The 14457-nt window shown below is 49.2% G+C and overlaps 4 protein-coding genes and 2 non-coding genes across 8 annotated transcripts in view; 2 read left to right on the forward strand and 4 right to left on the reverse strand.

The window, feature by feature from the left end:
- Positions 1-411: 411 nt before the first annotated feature.
- Positions 412-3328, reverse strand: LOC9633715 (protein WVD2-like 7). The gene is made up of 10 exons (XM_002966592.2): positions 3092-3328; positions 2761-2948; positions 2475-2553; positions 1913-2386; positions 1537-1854; positions 1443-1486; positions 1254-1374; positions 1132-1203; positions 974-1084; positions 412-918 (listed from the first exon to the last, which is right to left on the reverse strand). The coding sequence occupies exons 1-10, from the start codon at positions 3326-3328 to the stop codon at positions 595-597; spliced, it is 1968 nt and encodes a 655-aa protein (XP_002966638.2). The 3' UTR covers positions 412-594.
- Positions 3075-3233, reverse strand: LOC112345245. The gene has a single exon (XR_002991984.1). It is a non-coding gene; the product is annotated as a U1 spliceosomal RNA (small nuclear RNA).
- Positions 3329-6535: 3207 nt separating the features above from the next.
- On the forward strand, positions 6536-9515 carry LOC9652401. Its single transcript, XM_024671523.1, has 11 exons — positions 6536-6713; positions 6862-6946; positions 7111-7260; positions 7361-7489; positions 7534-7657; positions 7737-7823; positions 7908-8249; positions 8325-8483; positions 8541-8594; positions 8698-8844; positions 8907-9515. The coding sequence occupies exons 1-11, from the start codon at positions 6536-6538 to the stop codon at positions 9270-9272; spliced, it is 1821 nt and encodes a 606-aa protein (XP_024527291.1). The 3' UTR covers positions 9273-9515.
- Positions 6561-6721, reverse strand: LOC112345244. The gene has a single exon (XR_002991983.1). It is a non-coding gene; the product is annotated as a U1 spliceosomal RNA (small nuclear RNA).
- An 889-nt stretch (positions 9516-10404) lies between the features above and the next one.
- LOC9652402 (aldehyde dehydrogenase family 3 member H1) lies at positions 10405-13553 on the reverse strand. Of its 3 annotated transcripts, XM_002966593.2 has the most exons (10): positions 12716-12956; positions 12495-12563; positions 12328-12424; positions 12050-12256; positions 11865-11980; positions 11697-11801; positions 11474-11646; positions 11326-11416; positions 11120-11269; positions 10405-10786 (listed from the first exon to the last, which is right to left on the reverse strand). In XM_002966593.2, the coding sequence occupies exons 1-10, from the start codon at positions 12932-12934 to the stop codon at positions 10550-10552; spliced, it is 1464 nt and encodes a 487-aa protein (XP_002966639.2). In that variant the 5' UTR covers positions 12935-12956; the 3' UTR covers positions 10405-10549. The 3 variants fall into 3 exon arrangements, with proteins under 3 accessions (XP_002966639.2, XP_024526851.1, XP_024526850.1); XM_024671083.1 differs by lacking the exon at positions 12716-12956 and adding an exon at positions 13250-13553 and having other exon boundaries at positions 11697-11980; XM_024671082.1 differs by having other exon boundaries at positions 11697-11980; positions 12716-12957.
- A 77-nt stretch (positions 13554-13630) lies between these two features.
- The window catches only part of LOC9633717 (xylulose kinase), a 2614-nt gene continuing 1787 nt past the window's right edge, over positions 13631-14457 (forward strand). The window contains exons 1-5 of the mRNA XM_024671081.1: positions 13631-13869; positions 13922-14087; positions 14143-14211; positions 14277-14344; positions 14415-14457. The exon at positions 14415-14457 is cut by the window's right edge and continues 35 nt beyond it. Of these exons, the coding sequence (XP_024526849.1) occupies positions 13670-13869; positions 13922-14087; positions 14143-14211; positions 14277-14344; positions 14415-14457 (546 nt within the window). The 5' untranslated portion in view covers positions 13631-13669. The remainder of the gene's footprint in view (positions 13870-13921; positions 14088-14142; positions 14212-14276; positions 14345-14414) is intronic.

Below are 14457 nucleotides of genomic sequence, written 5' to 3' on the forward strand. Positions count from 1 at the left end.
GTTTCACCCATAATTCTCTCGAATCGCGAGTGGATGGAATGTTTGCCCCGGAGAGAGCGCGCGCTGTTCATCGACGCGACTGCCATCCAAACTCCATCGTCCGCTTCCTTGTGATGTCACTCTCTCCTACAATCAATCAATCCATCCAACTCGCCGGCCAAGTGGACTTTCACGATTCTTGGAGCGTTTCACGAAGCTCTCCAGAGGTTTTACTTTGGTACCTTGCTCCTTGGCTGACAGAGAACGAAAGGGATGATCCATACTGCCTTGATTGTTTTGCTCTCCAGCAAATTTTGGTGTCCTCGCACGGGCGAGCGATCGTAAGCTCTCATTATAACAGCTGCGTAGCAACGGCAGCCATAACGAGCGAGCTTACGTTCTTGGTGTCACACTTTGCTTGAGGACATTGTAGACGTCGACGCGAAACTTAGTCTTGAATGTAAAGTCAAAATGCCACTGTGATTGGAAACGCAAGCGATCGTTTCCATGGTCTCCAATATATACAACCAAAGGAAGAAAGAGCAAAAAAATACCTCGTTCCTTGATCCTAAGAAAGAACTTGCTGTTCTGCCAAACGTTGTCTTTCGCGTTGATTTAAACCGAGCTAGCCAACAAGGTTGTCCCGTCCTCTCGTCTGATCTCCACGGAGGAACTGCTGCCGCAGCTCGATTGCACCGCTGTTTGGTTTGTCGATAGCAGTGATGGCGATGAAGTGGAGGAGGAAGCGTTTGCTGTTCCAGAGCGAGACTTCCCGGCGCTTGGAGTTTTTTTCTTTGAAGCTGGTGCGAGAGAGGGATATGCCGAATGATGACGCTGCTGCTGGCACAAGCGGACGTGATGGTGTTCATGATGGGTGTCCACGCTCGTTTTTCTCTCAAGTCGTCCCAATCTTGGAGAGATTGCTCGTGTTGCCGGTACCTTCGAATCAAAACAGCATTATACAGAAACCTGAAAACTTATCAGAAAATATTACCTTCTTACTTGGCTTTGACTCAGCAGGCTGTTCATGATAGAAATCTGGCATTGGCTTGGCCTTGAAAGTCAGGCTTCGTCTCAGCTTACGAAGGTCAGCTTCTTTCTCCTCCTGAAACAAATATCGGAACGGATGATCTGAAAAGTATTCTACAAAACCTGTGATTTAGCCTTGATCTGGTTCTTCTCTTGTTCCTTGGCAGCCAGCCTTTCCGCCAGCTTTGCATAGAACTGCATGACATGAACACGATCAAAATTCTGACTGAGCAGTGTGTTCACACCTCTTTTCTCTTTTGCGCTCGCTCTCCTGACTTCAGCTGGAACTCTTGACTTCGACGGTGACCGGCATTTGGAGAAGACTTTTTCGAGTCCTTTTTCTCTTCGAGGCTTTTCTCCGCCAATCTGCCACCGTTTACCGAGACATTAGCCGCGAAAAAAAGCAGATAATACGATAGAGAAGCTGCGCATACCGATATTCTTTCGCATCTTGTTTTGTTGAACCTGTTGTCCCGACCTGCATAAATGTGACTTATGTCCTCAGACTCAAATGCAATGACAACTTACCTGTGCCTTCGTTGACGTCGGGATCTGTCTCTCAAGCCTCGGTCTGGAATCAGTGCCTTCACTCGTCTTCTTCTTATCAGCTGGCAGAGCGAGCGACTGAAAACCAGTCGATTTTCGGACAGCATTCACACGCCGAGAAGGATTTTTCAGATCAGCCACCACGTCCGAGGGAATCGAGCCTCGGCGCTTATTTGCACACGCTCGTTGTGTCAGGTGGCCACAAACTCGTATAGGATGTACCATTTCTTTATGCATTTTATTTCCCTTGCGCATGGAAGGCTTGGCATTATTTTTTGTCTGCTGCACGGCAGGAGCTTCCTGTAAAAGACCAGTGGGAAAAATCATTATATAATACGAGCAACATACAAAAGCATACCTGGCTTTGTCTGCCATCATCGTCCGGGTCCTTGTTTTCTTTGAGAGCCGAGCCAACACCACTCGAGATGGTTGTAGTGCTGCCAACTTTGTCAATATTTTCTCCGTCCACTAAACTCGTTCCATCCAGTTTAATTTCCTCCAAGACCGTATCAGAGTGCTCTTCGCAAGAACTGTCCTTGGATTCCTCGCACCCGGAAGAAAAATCCAGCGTCCGGACAGTGGCATCGCTCTGATCGATCACATCGTCGTCGCCAATCTTGCAAGCGCTGCTGGCTCTTCTACTTCTTCTGCTAGAAACCGAGCATCTCTCGCTGGAAGCCGACTGAATAGCCTCCTCGAAGAAAGCAGCCTTTTTTGAAACTAGTCCCGGGCTGGAAGCACCATCCAGCTCCTCGATATAGCGACTAGGCAAAAAAACACAGCTCCTTTGCCTTGGTCCTACCATCGTGGACCCATCCATGGATAGTCTCTCCTAGAAAACATCCAAAGATCATACATACCTCACTACGCAGAAAAAGAGATAGTCCTAGATAACATCCAAAGAAAATGTTATATCATACCTCACAACGCGGAAAGAGAAAGAGAGAGAGAGAGAAAAAATGCTTCCAGAAGAACTCGTAGATCCGCCACGAATTCCTCCTGGAAAGAACAATCAAATCGATTTAGAGATCGAAAATCCCACCATTGCTGATAATTTCTACTCAAGCTGCAAACTAGACCGGATCGGATGGATCCTTGCTAGAACCCTTTCGAGATCATTGATCGCCCGGCGATCGTCATTCAATCAATCGATCGAGCATCACACTAGTTACTGTATCAGACAGCAAAAGAATCCACAGCACCGACCTGAGAATTCCACGAGCTCGCCCGATCGATCGCGGGCAAAGAAGCACGAAATCCGCCAAAATAAATCGCCCGGGCGCCCAATTCCCGCCGCCTCGGCTCCCTCGAGCTAAACGAGCTTCAAACTCACCTAAATTTCCAAAGTCAGTAGACGGAGCCGTTAGTAAGCGGCGGGATTTTCGCGTGCCGCGCTGTCCGGACCGTCGTATTTTCAAAAAGATAAAAGGTTTAAAGGGTTAAACATAAAGAAAGGGTTAAAAGGGTTTTTTATTAGGCTTGGCTCAAGGTTTTAAGATGCCTCTTAGATTTTAGCTTTGGAGAGGGCCGCGCGTACACGAGCCCTCAACTTCCACAAATTACAACGTCCACTCCTCCACTTTGGGAAGATGGTAGGCCGGCCAAGCCTAAGTGCAATAGGAAGGCCGAACCTAGGCCATTGGCCTTCATGATCACCATGGTTCCCGACCTCGAACCCTGCTTTATATACTTCTTCTGAGTGTGGATCAGTAGTAGCCACCATGCATTTCACAGGATTGTGACGGCTGTTCTGGAAGAAATACCTCAAAATCATGTGGACCTAGAACAGAAGGAATTGGTGAGCATGTTGAAGGATCTATGGAAATCAGTTTGCCAGCACCTGGGGCGAAGTACAGTTTTCTTGACTTGCCTGACAAGCTGGGTGTGTGGTGATATCCCTCAATCAAGATTCTCTTACGGAGTTGTTATGGCCATTTTCGACGAGATTTATTGGCACAACACCGAAGGATTGAAGTTGATATTGGAACGCGGTTTCAATGGTGGGATAGTTTTGTTAGGCAATCCAAGGATCGGGAAAACAAGTTTTTTGTGGTATGCTCCAAAAGGAAGAAAAATTTATCCTCAAAGGGCCCCAACTTAAACATTACTACTCGTTCACCTAAAAAGGCAAGAAGATCGTGATAAAAATTGCAGAATCTAGTGAGAAAGCTGTGGAAATAACAAGCCCTCAGTCCTGGTATCTTGTGGACACAACAGTTACTGAGACGGATTGGGTGCTGCCGTGCAAGTTCTTGTTGACGTGCTCCCCACTGAAGTCCAACTACAGCGAATTTGCTAAGTCTGGTACTGTGGAGATGATGTATGACCCAGTGTGGTCCCTCCTGAACGAGCACAACTTTGGGCATCTGGAGGACGTAACGGCTCGCTTCCGCAAGTCGGGTGGCATACCTCGGTATGTGCTCGAGAAGCTAGACGAGGCGTCTCAATTGGAGATGGTGAAGGCTGCAAGGGTGGTTCGAAACGTGAACGAAAGCCTTCCTGAGAATCAAAGCTACAAGGCCTTCCATATGTCGGTGGATGAGAGAACATATAGGAGCTACGGCCTGGATCTTGCTAGCCCTTACGTTAAGGAGATAATCTTTTCCAACTTACCCACTGCATCAGTTCATTTATCATGAGTAGCCAGAGTCTATCGGAGAGATTCAAGGCAAGTTGTTTGAAGCCTGTCTGACCAGGAGACAGAGGCAGGATATCGTACAGGCAGCTAGATGAAACCGGAGAATTCGGACCGGTGCAAGGGAAGCTGCTCCCAGAGATGCCCAAGAGAATTGATCTCCTTGGTAATGGTGGAGCGGAGGCTGTATTCCCGGAGAAAATCCGAGAAGGCAAAGTGAACAATTGTGGGAGTTGAACCCTCAGATTCGGACAATCACCACTAAGCAATTTCAAATATTATCACAAAGTACAAGAAATAAAAACTTTTGCTTGATTGTCCACTCTGATCCAACTTTATTTTCTTTCTCTCGATTTTTTTTCTCATAATTTTCTTTCACGGGTCGGATTAGTTGACTAGGATGAATCTTAAGCCTTTAAACCTTTTACTTTTTTGAATATACGACGACTTTTTTGGCGGATCTCATGCTTCTTTGCCCGCGATTGATTGGGCGAGCTCGAGGAATTCTCAGGATGATGCTGGATTCTTTCCTAATACAATGCTCGTGTAGTGTTTGATTGATTGGATGACGATCACCGGGCGATCAATGATCTTGCGGCTTGAGTAGAAATTTTCAGCAATGGTGATGGCATTTCTCTTGCGGCATAGCGGAAAGACACCTCTTTTTCTGCGGATGGGTCCAGGAATTAGAGGATAATAAGACCTATATCATGAGAGAACACCTGCGTCCGCCGCATGACTCAACTGTAGATCTGGGATCTACAGTTGAGTTTTGCGGTGGACGCAGGTGTTCTCCTTACTTGGAACAAGAGGAGGACAGCTCAAGTTCCGAGAGCATGGGAGCGTTTCTGGCAGTTCTGTGAGCCACAGCTTCCCTGAGCTCTTGCAAGCGTGCAAAGCGATGCCATTGCTTGCAGACGCGCCCGGCTTTGAGGATAATATCTGGCTCAAAATGTCAAGGTCAGCGCCCAGAGAATCTGGACAAGGAGGCAACTACTCTAGCTGTTGGAAATCCACTCACGAATGTGTGGAGAATTCTTCCCAGGATTGATATCAAGGCTCAGGAGACATCCGAATTAAAAGGTCAGGGCACTACAATGTAACTACTCCCATCGTTTTGGGGATTGTGTAACACATGACAGGTTCGTGTTGCGGGTGGACAAAAGCTCATTGAGATGGAGGTTCTACTTGACAAAGTACCAACACATCCTGCTCTACCAGGATCAACACTTCTCACCTGAGAAAACTTTGGCCTGACACTCCCTGAGGAAAGGGAGTAAGCAATGTTACCATCTACTTTGGCCATACCTTGATACAGAGGACCCATACTTTTATTTGAAGTGTCCCATAAAGGACCTTCGATGAGTTTCTATCAAGAAATTCTCGCAAAGAACCTATGCTGTCTGTCTGTAACTAACTCACACCAATCTGGGTCCACAAGCTTTGCATAATCCACTATATAATTCCTTTATTAAGTCTGAAGGAAGATGAACTTACAGGTATAGCAAGAACTTGGAGGAGCCTGCTCCTTTGTTATGTTATCAAGTAGTTTTCCTTTGACCTCATTCAGTGGGATTTGAATCCCCACCTTCAAAACATAGGGTTCATCTCATTCTCCGCTTCATTGGGAGGGTGCAGGAGTGAATGCAGCTTGCGAGACGAACATCTTTTGAAAGATCGTTAGGAAGTTGAAAAAGCAGGCTTAGTATAAAGAACCAGGCACGCTGTTTCAATTTAAAACTTGTTAGTTTTCTTGTAGAACAAACTTAAAATACTCATTCCGTCTTGTGTGTCAACGCTTGAATTTGCAACACTCAGAAAAATTAAAACGATGTTGGACCACTTTGCCTTGAATCACTTCTAGAAAACATCCCAAGAAAATGTTATTAACATACCTCATTACAAAGAACCATACCTCACTCAAGAGAGAAAAGAACTCTTCCTTCTCTGGACCAGACCGTTCACCATTGCTTATAATTGCTTTCTACTCAAGCCGCAAGCTCAGAGGGAGCCCTTTCAAGATCATTGATGGAAGAAGAGGATGACTATGATCACAGAGGGAGAAGGCGCAGGGCGCTGCAGAGCATCTGTGATCGCCTGGCCATGGCCGGCCATGGTCATCCAATATCATGGAGTATACCTTTATATCTAAAGCATCCAACCAAAATCTATCGAACACTACACTTGTACTGCGAAAGATCGACCTCTGAAAATTCCTCGAGTCGATCGCGGGCAAAGTAACTGACTGGAGGAGTATCTCTATTTTGTATAAAAGGAATCGGAATATTCTTTAATTCCTTAAAAAATAAAATAGATGAAATAGACGAGCTATGTTCTTTTGTTTCTATGCATCTTAGAGATTTTAGCTTTGGAGAGGGCCGCGCGTACGCGAGCCCTCAACTTCCACAAATTACGACGTCCACTCCTCCACTTTGGGAAGATGGTAGGCCGGCCAAGCCTAAGTGCAATGGGAAGGCCGAACCTAGGCCATTGGCCTTCATGATCACCAATAGACCCCGTCCAGGTAAGTATGGTTATCTGCCTCGAACCCTACTTTATATACTACTTCGGGGGCTTCATTCTGCGCCCCGGCATGTGGGATAAGTTAGCAGACCTATTTTCGGCAGGCGGTCAGCCCTAGTCAATCAATCCGCGGTTCGAACCCCGTCCAGCACACTCGCTGTACGGACCCGTGGGCGACACAGGATCACGGGAGTGGCTGCGTGTGTCGTACTGTCCGGAGGAATGCAACACGGGGTTCTTTTCAATGCAAAAGGCAAAGATTGAAAAAAAGAATTCGAGGGAAAGAGAAAAGTTGGAGCAAGAACTATTACTTAGAGTGGATGCCAGCAGCAAGCAAAGGAAAAAGTTTGGATTTGGATGATTTGAAATCGCTGCGTGGTTTTTGTGGTGATTGTCAGAGAAGCGCGCGCGATTCATGGATCAATATGGGGATTTGGAGGGAAGAACTCTTTAAACACTTCCCAGCCTCTAAACAAATCCATCGCTGCGAAAGGGATCGATGCATCGCCACCCTCGAGCTGGGCGATCCAACGGAGCACATGCGCGCGGCAATTAATTACGTGAAAGCTTCGTCTTCGTATTAGCTCCTCGGGGCCATCCACTTATAAAGCCATTTATTTTATCTCCACAGTTTCGGTGACTCCCACAAACGTTCTTCGGTTTCGATCGATCGTTCGTTTTCCCTTCGTGTTCTTCTTGGGGGCCTAGCCTCGAATCTTCTCCATCGATCAAGCAGCCAATCGCTCTTTGGCTATGGCCGCTTGGATCGTTCTCCTTGTAAGCACCTACATTCTTCTCTCTCGTCTCACGAGTGTCTCTAGCTCTTCGCAACACGCATTGTTCCAAAGTTTTGCGAGGAGCAACGCTAGCAGCAGCGGCCGCGTCGAATCCGGCAGGAGATTCTTGCTGGATTACATCAATCGTCCCTTCGTCAAGAGCTTCAATGTAGGTCGCCGCTAAAGTTCATGATCCTCTTTGCAGAATCCAATCCTTTTTCTTTTGTTTATTGTTCTTCGTGTTCTAGCTTTCGGATGGGAGCGTGGTGGATTGCGTGAGGATAGAAGACCAGCTTGGAATCCAGCATCCTCTCCTCAAGAACCACAAGATCCTGGTATGGAAATCTCTTTCTTTCTCATTCTTTTTTTTTTCTATCCAAACTTTTGAGAAAAGCGCTGCGCTTGTTTGCTCCTGGCAGAGAAAGCCGACGATCTTGCAGCCACAGTCGAGCGATCGCTCCGCCAGCAGCAGGAGCGGTCGATTCAAACGCAATGCCACTTCTTCGTCGCCATGGCAGCTCTTCCACCACGAACACAACTCCTGCCCCGACGCCACCGTGCCCGTCCGCCGCCTCCTTCCCAAGGACCTGGATCGAATGCAAACCCCCGAGGTGTTCCTCCACAAGTACCCCCAGTCGATCCAGTCGGGCACGCACCGCATTGCCGCGTCGCCCAACTCGCGATCCTCGCGAAAGAAGCGAAGAAGGCGAAGAACAAGGAGAGACCATCATCTCACTCCTCCATCGGTTGATGGGCACCAGGTATAAAAGCGGTTTTCTTTCTCGCGATCGATCGAGCGAGCGAGCAAGCGATTGATGGGTTCCTCTCTCTCGCAGTATGCGATCGTCCAGGCAGTGGGCAGCTTCTCAGGATCACAGGCCTACCTCAGCATCTGGGATCCGGCGGTGGCTACCTCGTCGGATTTTAGCCTCTCGCAGCTCTGGCTGGGCGGAGGATCTCACGAGAGCATCAACACGGTAGAAGCCGGATGGCAAGTAAGTGTGATCCGCGAAGCTCCAAGAAAAGCCCCGCTGATTTCTTCTCGATCGCAGGTCTACGAGCTCCTCAATGGCGACAGAAGCCCACACCTCTTCATCTTCTGGACGGTAAAGCTTTGTTTTGTTCTTCCAAAGTTCTTGGAAGAACAGAGTGTGTGCCTCCTTCCATCCATTGTTTCGAGAAATTGACCGCGCGCTTGTCCTCTGGCAGGCCGATTCCTACAAGAACTCGGGCTGCTACAACCTCCGCTGCCCCGGATTCATCCAAACCAGCCCCAACGTCCTCCTTGGCGGCGCAATCTCCTCCATCTCCAGCCCCGACTCCAGCCTCTTCTTCAAGAAATTCCTGATCTTCAAGGTGGGCGCTCCCAATCCCTCGCCAAAAATTGATTCCTCACGACCTTTCCATGTCTCGCGCAGGATCCAGTCGCGTGGTGGCTCCAGATCGACGACGAGTGGGTGGGCTACTGGCCGGCGTCGCTCTTCACGACGCTGGGGCAGAGCTCGCAGTGGATGCAATGGGGCGGCGAGGTGTGCCTCTCGGGAGCCTCCGATGGGCCGGAGCTCTCCACGCAAATGGGGAGTGGCTTCTTCCCCGCCGAGGGCAACACGCGCGCGGCGTCCCAGTGCGAGCTCGCCTACCTGGACGATCAAATGCGCCAGTTTGACGCCGTGGATCTCGCCGAGTTCTCCACCGATCCCGAGTGCTACACCGCCAGGAAGTACTTCGATCGAAACTGGGGCTCGTATATCATCTTTGGCGGCCGGGGATGCTCCAAGAGCTAGTCGCCACTGGCGATCTATTTTCTCTTCTTCTTCTTCTTCTTCGTCTAGATCGTCTTGGGTTTTTGAGAGATTTTTCTCTATCATCTCAGCAGCAGCCTCACTATTTCGTGATGGCGTAACTTTCGATCATCCATTCCTTGTTCTCGCGATATAGAGTCTTTGACACGGTCAACTTTCTTGTCTCCCTCGTTGGAACGAAAAATCAGTGAGACTGACTTCCATGGACTTCCATGGATTCCTGGTTGTGTTCTTCCTGACCGAGATCATCGAGCAAGCACCACGTCGTGATCATCCTTGAAAGGAGTTCTCGGCATTGAATGCGAGTCGCGATTGGAAGAATTTGAGCGGGACCGATAGAACAAGGATCAAGGGGGCATCTTTGCCAAACCAGCAGGGAAGAAGACAACAAAAGCACGCAGAGATCTGCCAAGCAAAACCGACGAACCAAGTTTTCTAGTTTATACATTTTTTTCTCCTTCGTCTTCGCTTTCCTTGCTTTTCTCCCGAGTCCCCTGTTTGTTCTTCGATTTGGGGCATTTGGCATTAAATGCGATCGACATGACCCCCCTGCCTGACCAGCCTCTGCCAGCGTCCAGTCCATTGCCCTAGCACTGCTCGATCGCCAGGGTCCAGATGGTCAGATCAGATCATATCCTTTTCTTCTTTTTAGCTGTTCGTAGTATTCTTCTTTTCTGGTTTCTTTAGCTTTCTTTGCTCTCTTTGCTCGCAGGATTGGCTTGGATGATTGAGAGCGTGTATGATTTGCTGGATGATCAGGTGGGGGCTTTCCACGTCGGCAATTAAAACCCACGAGCAACCATCACCGACGAACGAGGAAGTGAAAAACCTTGCTTCTTCTTTTCTTCGCCTTTTTTCCTTTGCTGGTGTTCCGCGAGAAGCGAGGAATCTGTGTCATGCGAGTTGTTTGTGATGGATGCATTGTGCATATCACAAGAGTCGCATCTGGCTCATCAATCCATCCTTGCTGCGACGAATTGAATCCAAAGCCGGGGAGCATTTGATGCACAGGAGCGATTGCCAATCAAAGCGCCCAACCTCCATTCTAGGTCGCAACTCAAACGTTTGACTCCCATTGACCTGCTTGAATTTCATTTACTCGGTGACGTGGCGCTTCGTTGACTTGAGCACGTAGATTATTATGGCTTCAAACTATACAAGCAACTCGTTTCGAATCTAGAAAACCAAGAAAAGAACAGCAAATTACGTCAGTGAGGGAGAAAAAAAATTAGAGAGGAAAGAAAACCGGTGAAGAAGGATCAGCCCTTGAGGCCGAGAAGGCAGAGGATAACCCCCACAAAGTCGGCCTCGAGCAGGCACCGGATGAAGGTCTTCTTGTGCGCGCTGTAGGGAGGATACCGGGCCATGATGTCCATCCAGAACGGCCTCGTCAGGATTGCCTTGTGGTGGCTGAAGGCGTCGAACGAGAACTTGCCGTGGTAGGATCCCATGCCGCTCTCTCCGACTCCACCGAATGGGAGTGTGGTTGTCAAGAACTGCAAGAACCAAAACGAGAGAGAGTGAGACTGGGAGTCCAATCAAACCAGAGGGTGGCTGTCAAGAACTGGAAGAATCAAAACGAGAGTGTCCAATCAAACCAGAGGGTGGTTGTCAAGAACTGGAAGAATCATAGAGAGTGGGAGTCTAATCAAACTCGTGAGAAACGAACGAGAATTTCCACCAGTGAATGGAGTCAACCAAGGAGCTTTGGAGAAATAAAGGCTTGACGGACGAGTGTGACGCGAAGTAGGAGTGGAAAACGGGAACTTAAGACATGACACTCGCGACGGGAATCAAACATAAAGAGGGGGTGAGGAGGTGACACTTACGTGCAAGCAGCAGTCGTTTACAACCATGCCTCCGGCCGACGTCTCTGCGATGACCTTCTCTTTCACTTTGTCCTTCTTGGTGAAGAGGTAGAGCGCCAGAGGCTTTGGCCGGCTGTTCACGATGTCAATAGCCTCGTCGATGGATCGCACCTGCAAAGAGAGACTTCAATCAGTACAATGCGATCACAGAGAGATCTCAACTATACCGAGATGATTGGAAGAATTGGGCCGAATATTTCCTCGCTCATCACCTTCGAGTCCAACGGGACGTCCTCGAGAAGAGTTGGAGCAATGTACCTGGAAGTTCAAAACGGACCGCCAGTGAAACTCTACGAAATTTAGAAAGGCACCCACAGCTTCGTCTCGTCTTTTTCACCACCGTGTGCAATTTTTGATGCGATGTTTGGATCGTCCAACAGGCCCACCAGGCGATTGAAATGGTTAATATTAACCACCCGCGAAATGTCCATCGACTCCCTAGGATTCTCTCCGTAAAAGCTCTTGAGCGTATCTTTCATGGCTTCTATCTGTTACAAAGACATGTCCGTTAGCTGTCAGGATGTAGTAGGTTGCTTACGAATTTAGTCGAGCAAGACGAGTCGACAAGCACATAGTCTGGGCTGACGCAGGCTTGACCATTGTTGTTTCCCCATTTTCCAACAGCGATCCTTCTGGTAGCGACCTGGAAGAGAAAGGTCAGCCAAAATCCACCAAGGCAAAACCGAAAAAGACTTGAAAACTTTACTTTGAGATCGCTTGAAGAATCAACAATAACTGGTGACTTTCCCCCGAGTTCCAAAGTGACTGGCGTCAGATTCTTTGCGGCCTCAGCCATGACAATTCGTCCGACTCTTGGACTGCCTGAAAGAAAGAAAAAAACAGCCAGCCAAGTCTCATCAATAAAGTACACTGAAAAACACTATACATTACCCGTGTAGAAAATCTTATCCCACTTTTGTTGGAGAAGAGCAGTGGTTTCCGGAACTCCACCCTCGACCACGCGAATCGCAGATTTATCCAAGTACAAAGGGAGCAGCCGTGCGATCAACGCCGATGTCGCTGGTGCCATCTCCGACGGCTTCAACACCACAGCATTACCCGCGGCAATAGCTCCAACCATCGGGTCCAGGGAAAGGACTGCATTAAAGAACCACAAGTAGAGAACCTCGTCACGAAAAAAGAACGAGCGCTACAACCGACAGACTTACGAAACGGGAAATTCCAGGCGGAGATTATCAGCACGACACCGAAAGGCTCGGGCTTCATGGAGGCCGACGCCGGGAGCGTCGCCAGCAGCGGTGGAACCTGGAAAAGAAGATTTCCAAGAAAATGAGCAGAGAGAATGGGGAATTTGGGCAAAGAAATCGCGGCTTACATTCACGGCGGCCGTCCAATTCTTGAGGTTTTTGATCGCGAGCTGGCACGCGCTCTTGACGGGAAAGATCTGCGAGCAAGAAAGATCCACTCGCAATCAGCGGCATTTCGATCCGGAAATCTTCCAAGAACCCTGGCGGACGCAAGAAAGATCCAAATCGAGAGGGGGAGAGGGGAGCAAGTACGCAATCACAGGCAAGGCGCCATAGCAGCGCCGCTCACCTCGCTGGCGAAGCACTCATACGACGGCTTCCCCATGTCGACGGCCACGGCCTCGGTGATGTCTTCCTCGTGCTTTTTGATCAAATCCACGATGCTCTTGAGCTGCGCGAGCCGCCAATCCAAGCTCCTAGTCCTACCAGACTTGAAATCGCCGCGGACCTCGCCACACACCGCCGCGATTACGGCGCTCTCCATCGATTCTTGGCGCCGATCATCCATTGCTCGCTCCCAGGAAGAAAACCGTGAAACACAACCAAGGCCTTGGCTTTTATAAATACGCCACGTGGGCGAACTGTGGTTGGGTCACGTCTACCGTGCGGCACACCGTGGCGTGCCACCGCGGCAGCCGCGGCGGCACAGCGTGCGGCATTTATAGCTAGATCTGTCCCAGCGAATGGTAGCACGGCCGTGGCAGTGTTCTAGGTGTGTGTCGTTGTCACGCGGGAAATTTTTTTTCACAGGCGAATCATCCATTCAGCCAAGAACACAAGCGAGAGGAAGAAGAAGAGGGAATTTTACAGGATTCTCAAGTACCTCGAGGATTTCGACTTCGAATGGCGACTTGCCAGTGTCTTGTGCGACGGCGCTGTAGATCTGCGCGTCGCACTCGTCGATCATCCGGGCGATCGCATGGAGCTGCTGGGATCGCCAGGCAGAGCTCCTCGTCCGCCCCGATCGAAAGCCCTCGCGGAGGCGCGGATTGATGTCCAATGTGGTATTCTCCTCGTCCTCCATAGCTGCCAAGAAGAACACGCTAGACACGAAGAACCTCCTCCTTTATCCTTTCTTCCACCGCGCGCTCATCCCGCGCACTCACACAATACGCCAAATCCTTTCATTTAAATTGCCGCGAGTTCACTGAATTGTTTGTTGAGCGCTCAGAGAATCTACCAGAATTTTCAAATCTCTCTGTTTTGCCCTAACTTATGATCTTGCCCTAAAAGGTTTTGCCCAATGGCATTGTTGGCGCTTTCCTCTTCTTGCGTCTTGGCGCGCGCTTCCTTGCGAGCGCCTAGGGCAAGAGCGATCGATGTAGAGTCTGTTCTTGCGATCGATGTGGGAACGGGAGGGACCAAGGCGTGCATTGTCTCGTCGGATGGGGATATTCTCGCCTCCGGCTTCGCGGCGCATCCAGCTCCCGCTCAATCGGCTATGTGAGTGATAATCTGCGATATTTCGGCTGTAGAAGTGATCGATCGGGGTCAGGGGAGGTTCTTGCAGCATGGAACAAGATCCGGAGCTCTGGTGGCTCGCCACGATTCAGGCCGTCCAGTCCTGCGTGAAAAAATCTCGGGATGACGGTGCCGATTCTAGCTGCGTTCGCGGAATCTCTGTCACCGGGCAAATGCAGGACATTGTGATCCTTCCAAAGGTAACAGTATGGATCGAAGTTCTCTATAAATTTCTTCTCTAAGTTCTTCGCTCAGGCTGGTTGTGCTAATAAGCAAAGAGCGATACTTTACTCCGACACTAGGGCCGCTAAAGAAGTGATCGAGGTTTGTGGTTTTTACATGCTTTTGTCTTTTACATCTATTGATTTGATTTCGTGACTTTGTTTTAGATTGCCGAGCTAGTTGGTGGACCATCTCTTTTGGCTGCAATGACTGGAAATTTTCAAGGTGCGTCCAGGTGAGCCGCGAGGCCTTTTCGATCTTTCGATTTTTCTTTCTTGGCGCCGACAAGCAATGAATTGCCGCAGTGTTCTGGCAAAGCTTCGTTGGATTGATAAGCACATGGAAGGC

The sequence above is a fragment of the Selaginella moellendorffii genome, unplaced genomic scaffold (assembly GCF_000143415.4).
Source record: "Selaginella moellendorffii unplaced genomic scaffold, v1.0 SELMOscaffold_7, whole genome shotgun sequence".
Classification (NCBI taxonomy): domain Eukaryota; kingdom Viridiplantae; phylum Streptophyta; class Lycopodiopsida; order Selaginellales; family Selaginellaceae; genus Selaginella; species Selaginella moellendorffii.

What these genes read in the sequence shown, in the direction of transcription:
- LOC9633715 (XM_002966592.2), bottom strand. Translation starts at nt 3,328, where the DNA reads ATGATTTTGAGGTATTTCTTCCAGAACAGCCGTCACAATCCTGTGAAA. An exon ending in CGAGCTCGTGGAATTCTCAG is followed by an intron (nt 2,554 to 2,760) that starts GTCGGTGCTGTG and finishes TGTTCTTTCCAG; the next exon opens with GAGGAATTCGTGGCGGATCT. An exon ending in CAAGATGCGAAAGAATATCG is followed by an intron (nt 1,375 to 1,442) that starts GTATGCGCAGCT and finishes AAACGGTGGCAG; the next exon opens with ATTGGCGGAGAAAAGCCTCG.
- LOC9652401 (XM_024671523.1), top strand. Translation starts at nt 6,536, where the DNA reads ATGCATCTTAGAGATTTTAGCTTTGGAGAGGGCCGCGCGTACGCGAGC. An exon ending in CACCAATAGACCCCGTCCAG is followed by an intron (nt 6,714 to 6,861) that starts GTAAGTATGGTT and finishes AACCCCGTCCAG; the next exon opens with CACACTCGCTGTACGGACCC. An exon ending in CCGGAGGAATGCAACACGGG is followed by an intron (nt 6,947 to 7,110) that starts GTTCTTTTCAAT and finishes GGTGATTGTCAG; the next exon opens with AGAAGCGCGCGCGATTCATG.
- LOC9652402 (XM_024671082.1), bottom strand. Translation starts at nt 12,934, where the DNA reads ATGGATGATCGGCGCCAAGAATCGATGGAGAGCGCCGTAATCGCGGCG. An exon ending in ATGAGTGCTTCGCCAGCGAG is followed by an intron (nt 12,564 to 12,715) that starts GTGAGCGGCGCT and finishes TCTTGCTCGCAG; the next exon opens with ATCTTTCCCGTCAAGAGCGC. An exon ending in CGTCTTGCTCGACTAAATTC is followed by an intron (nt 11,647 to 11,696) that starts GTAAGCAACCTA and finishes TCTTTGTAACAG; the next exon opens with ATAGAAGCCATGAAAGATAC.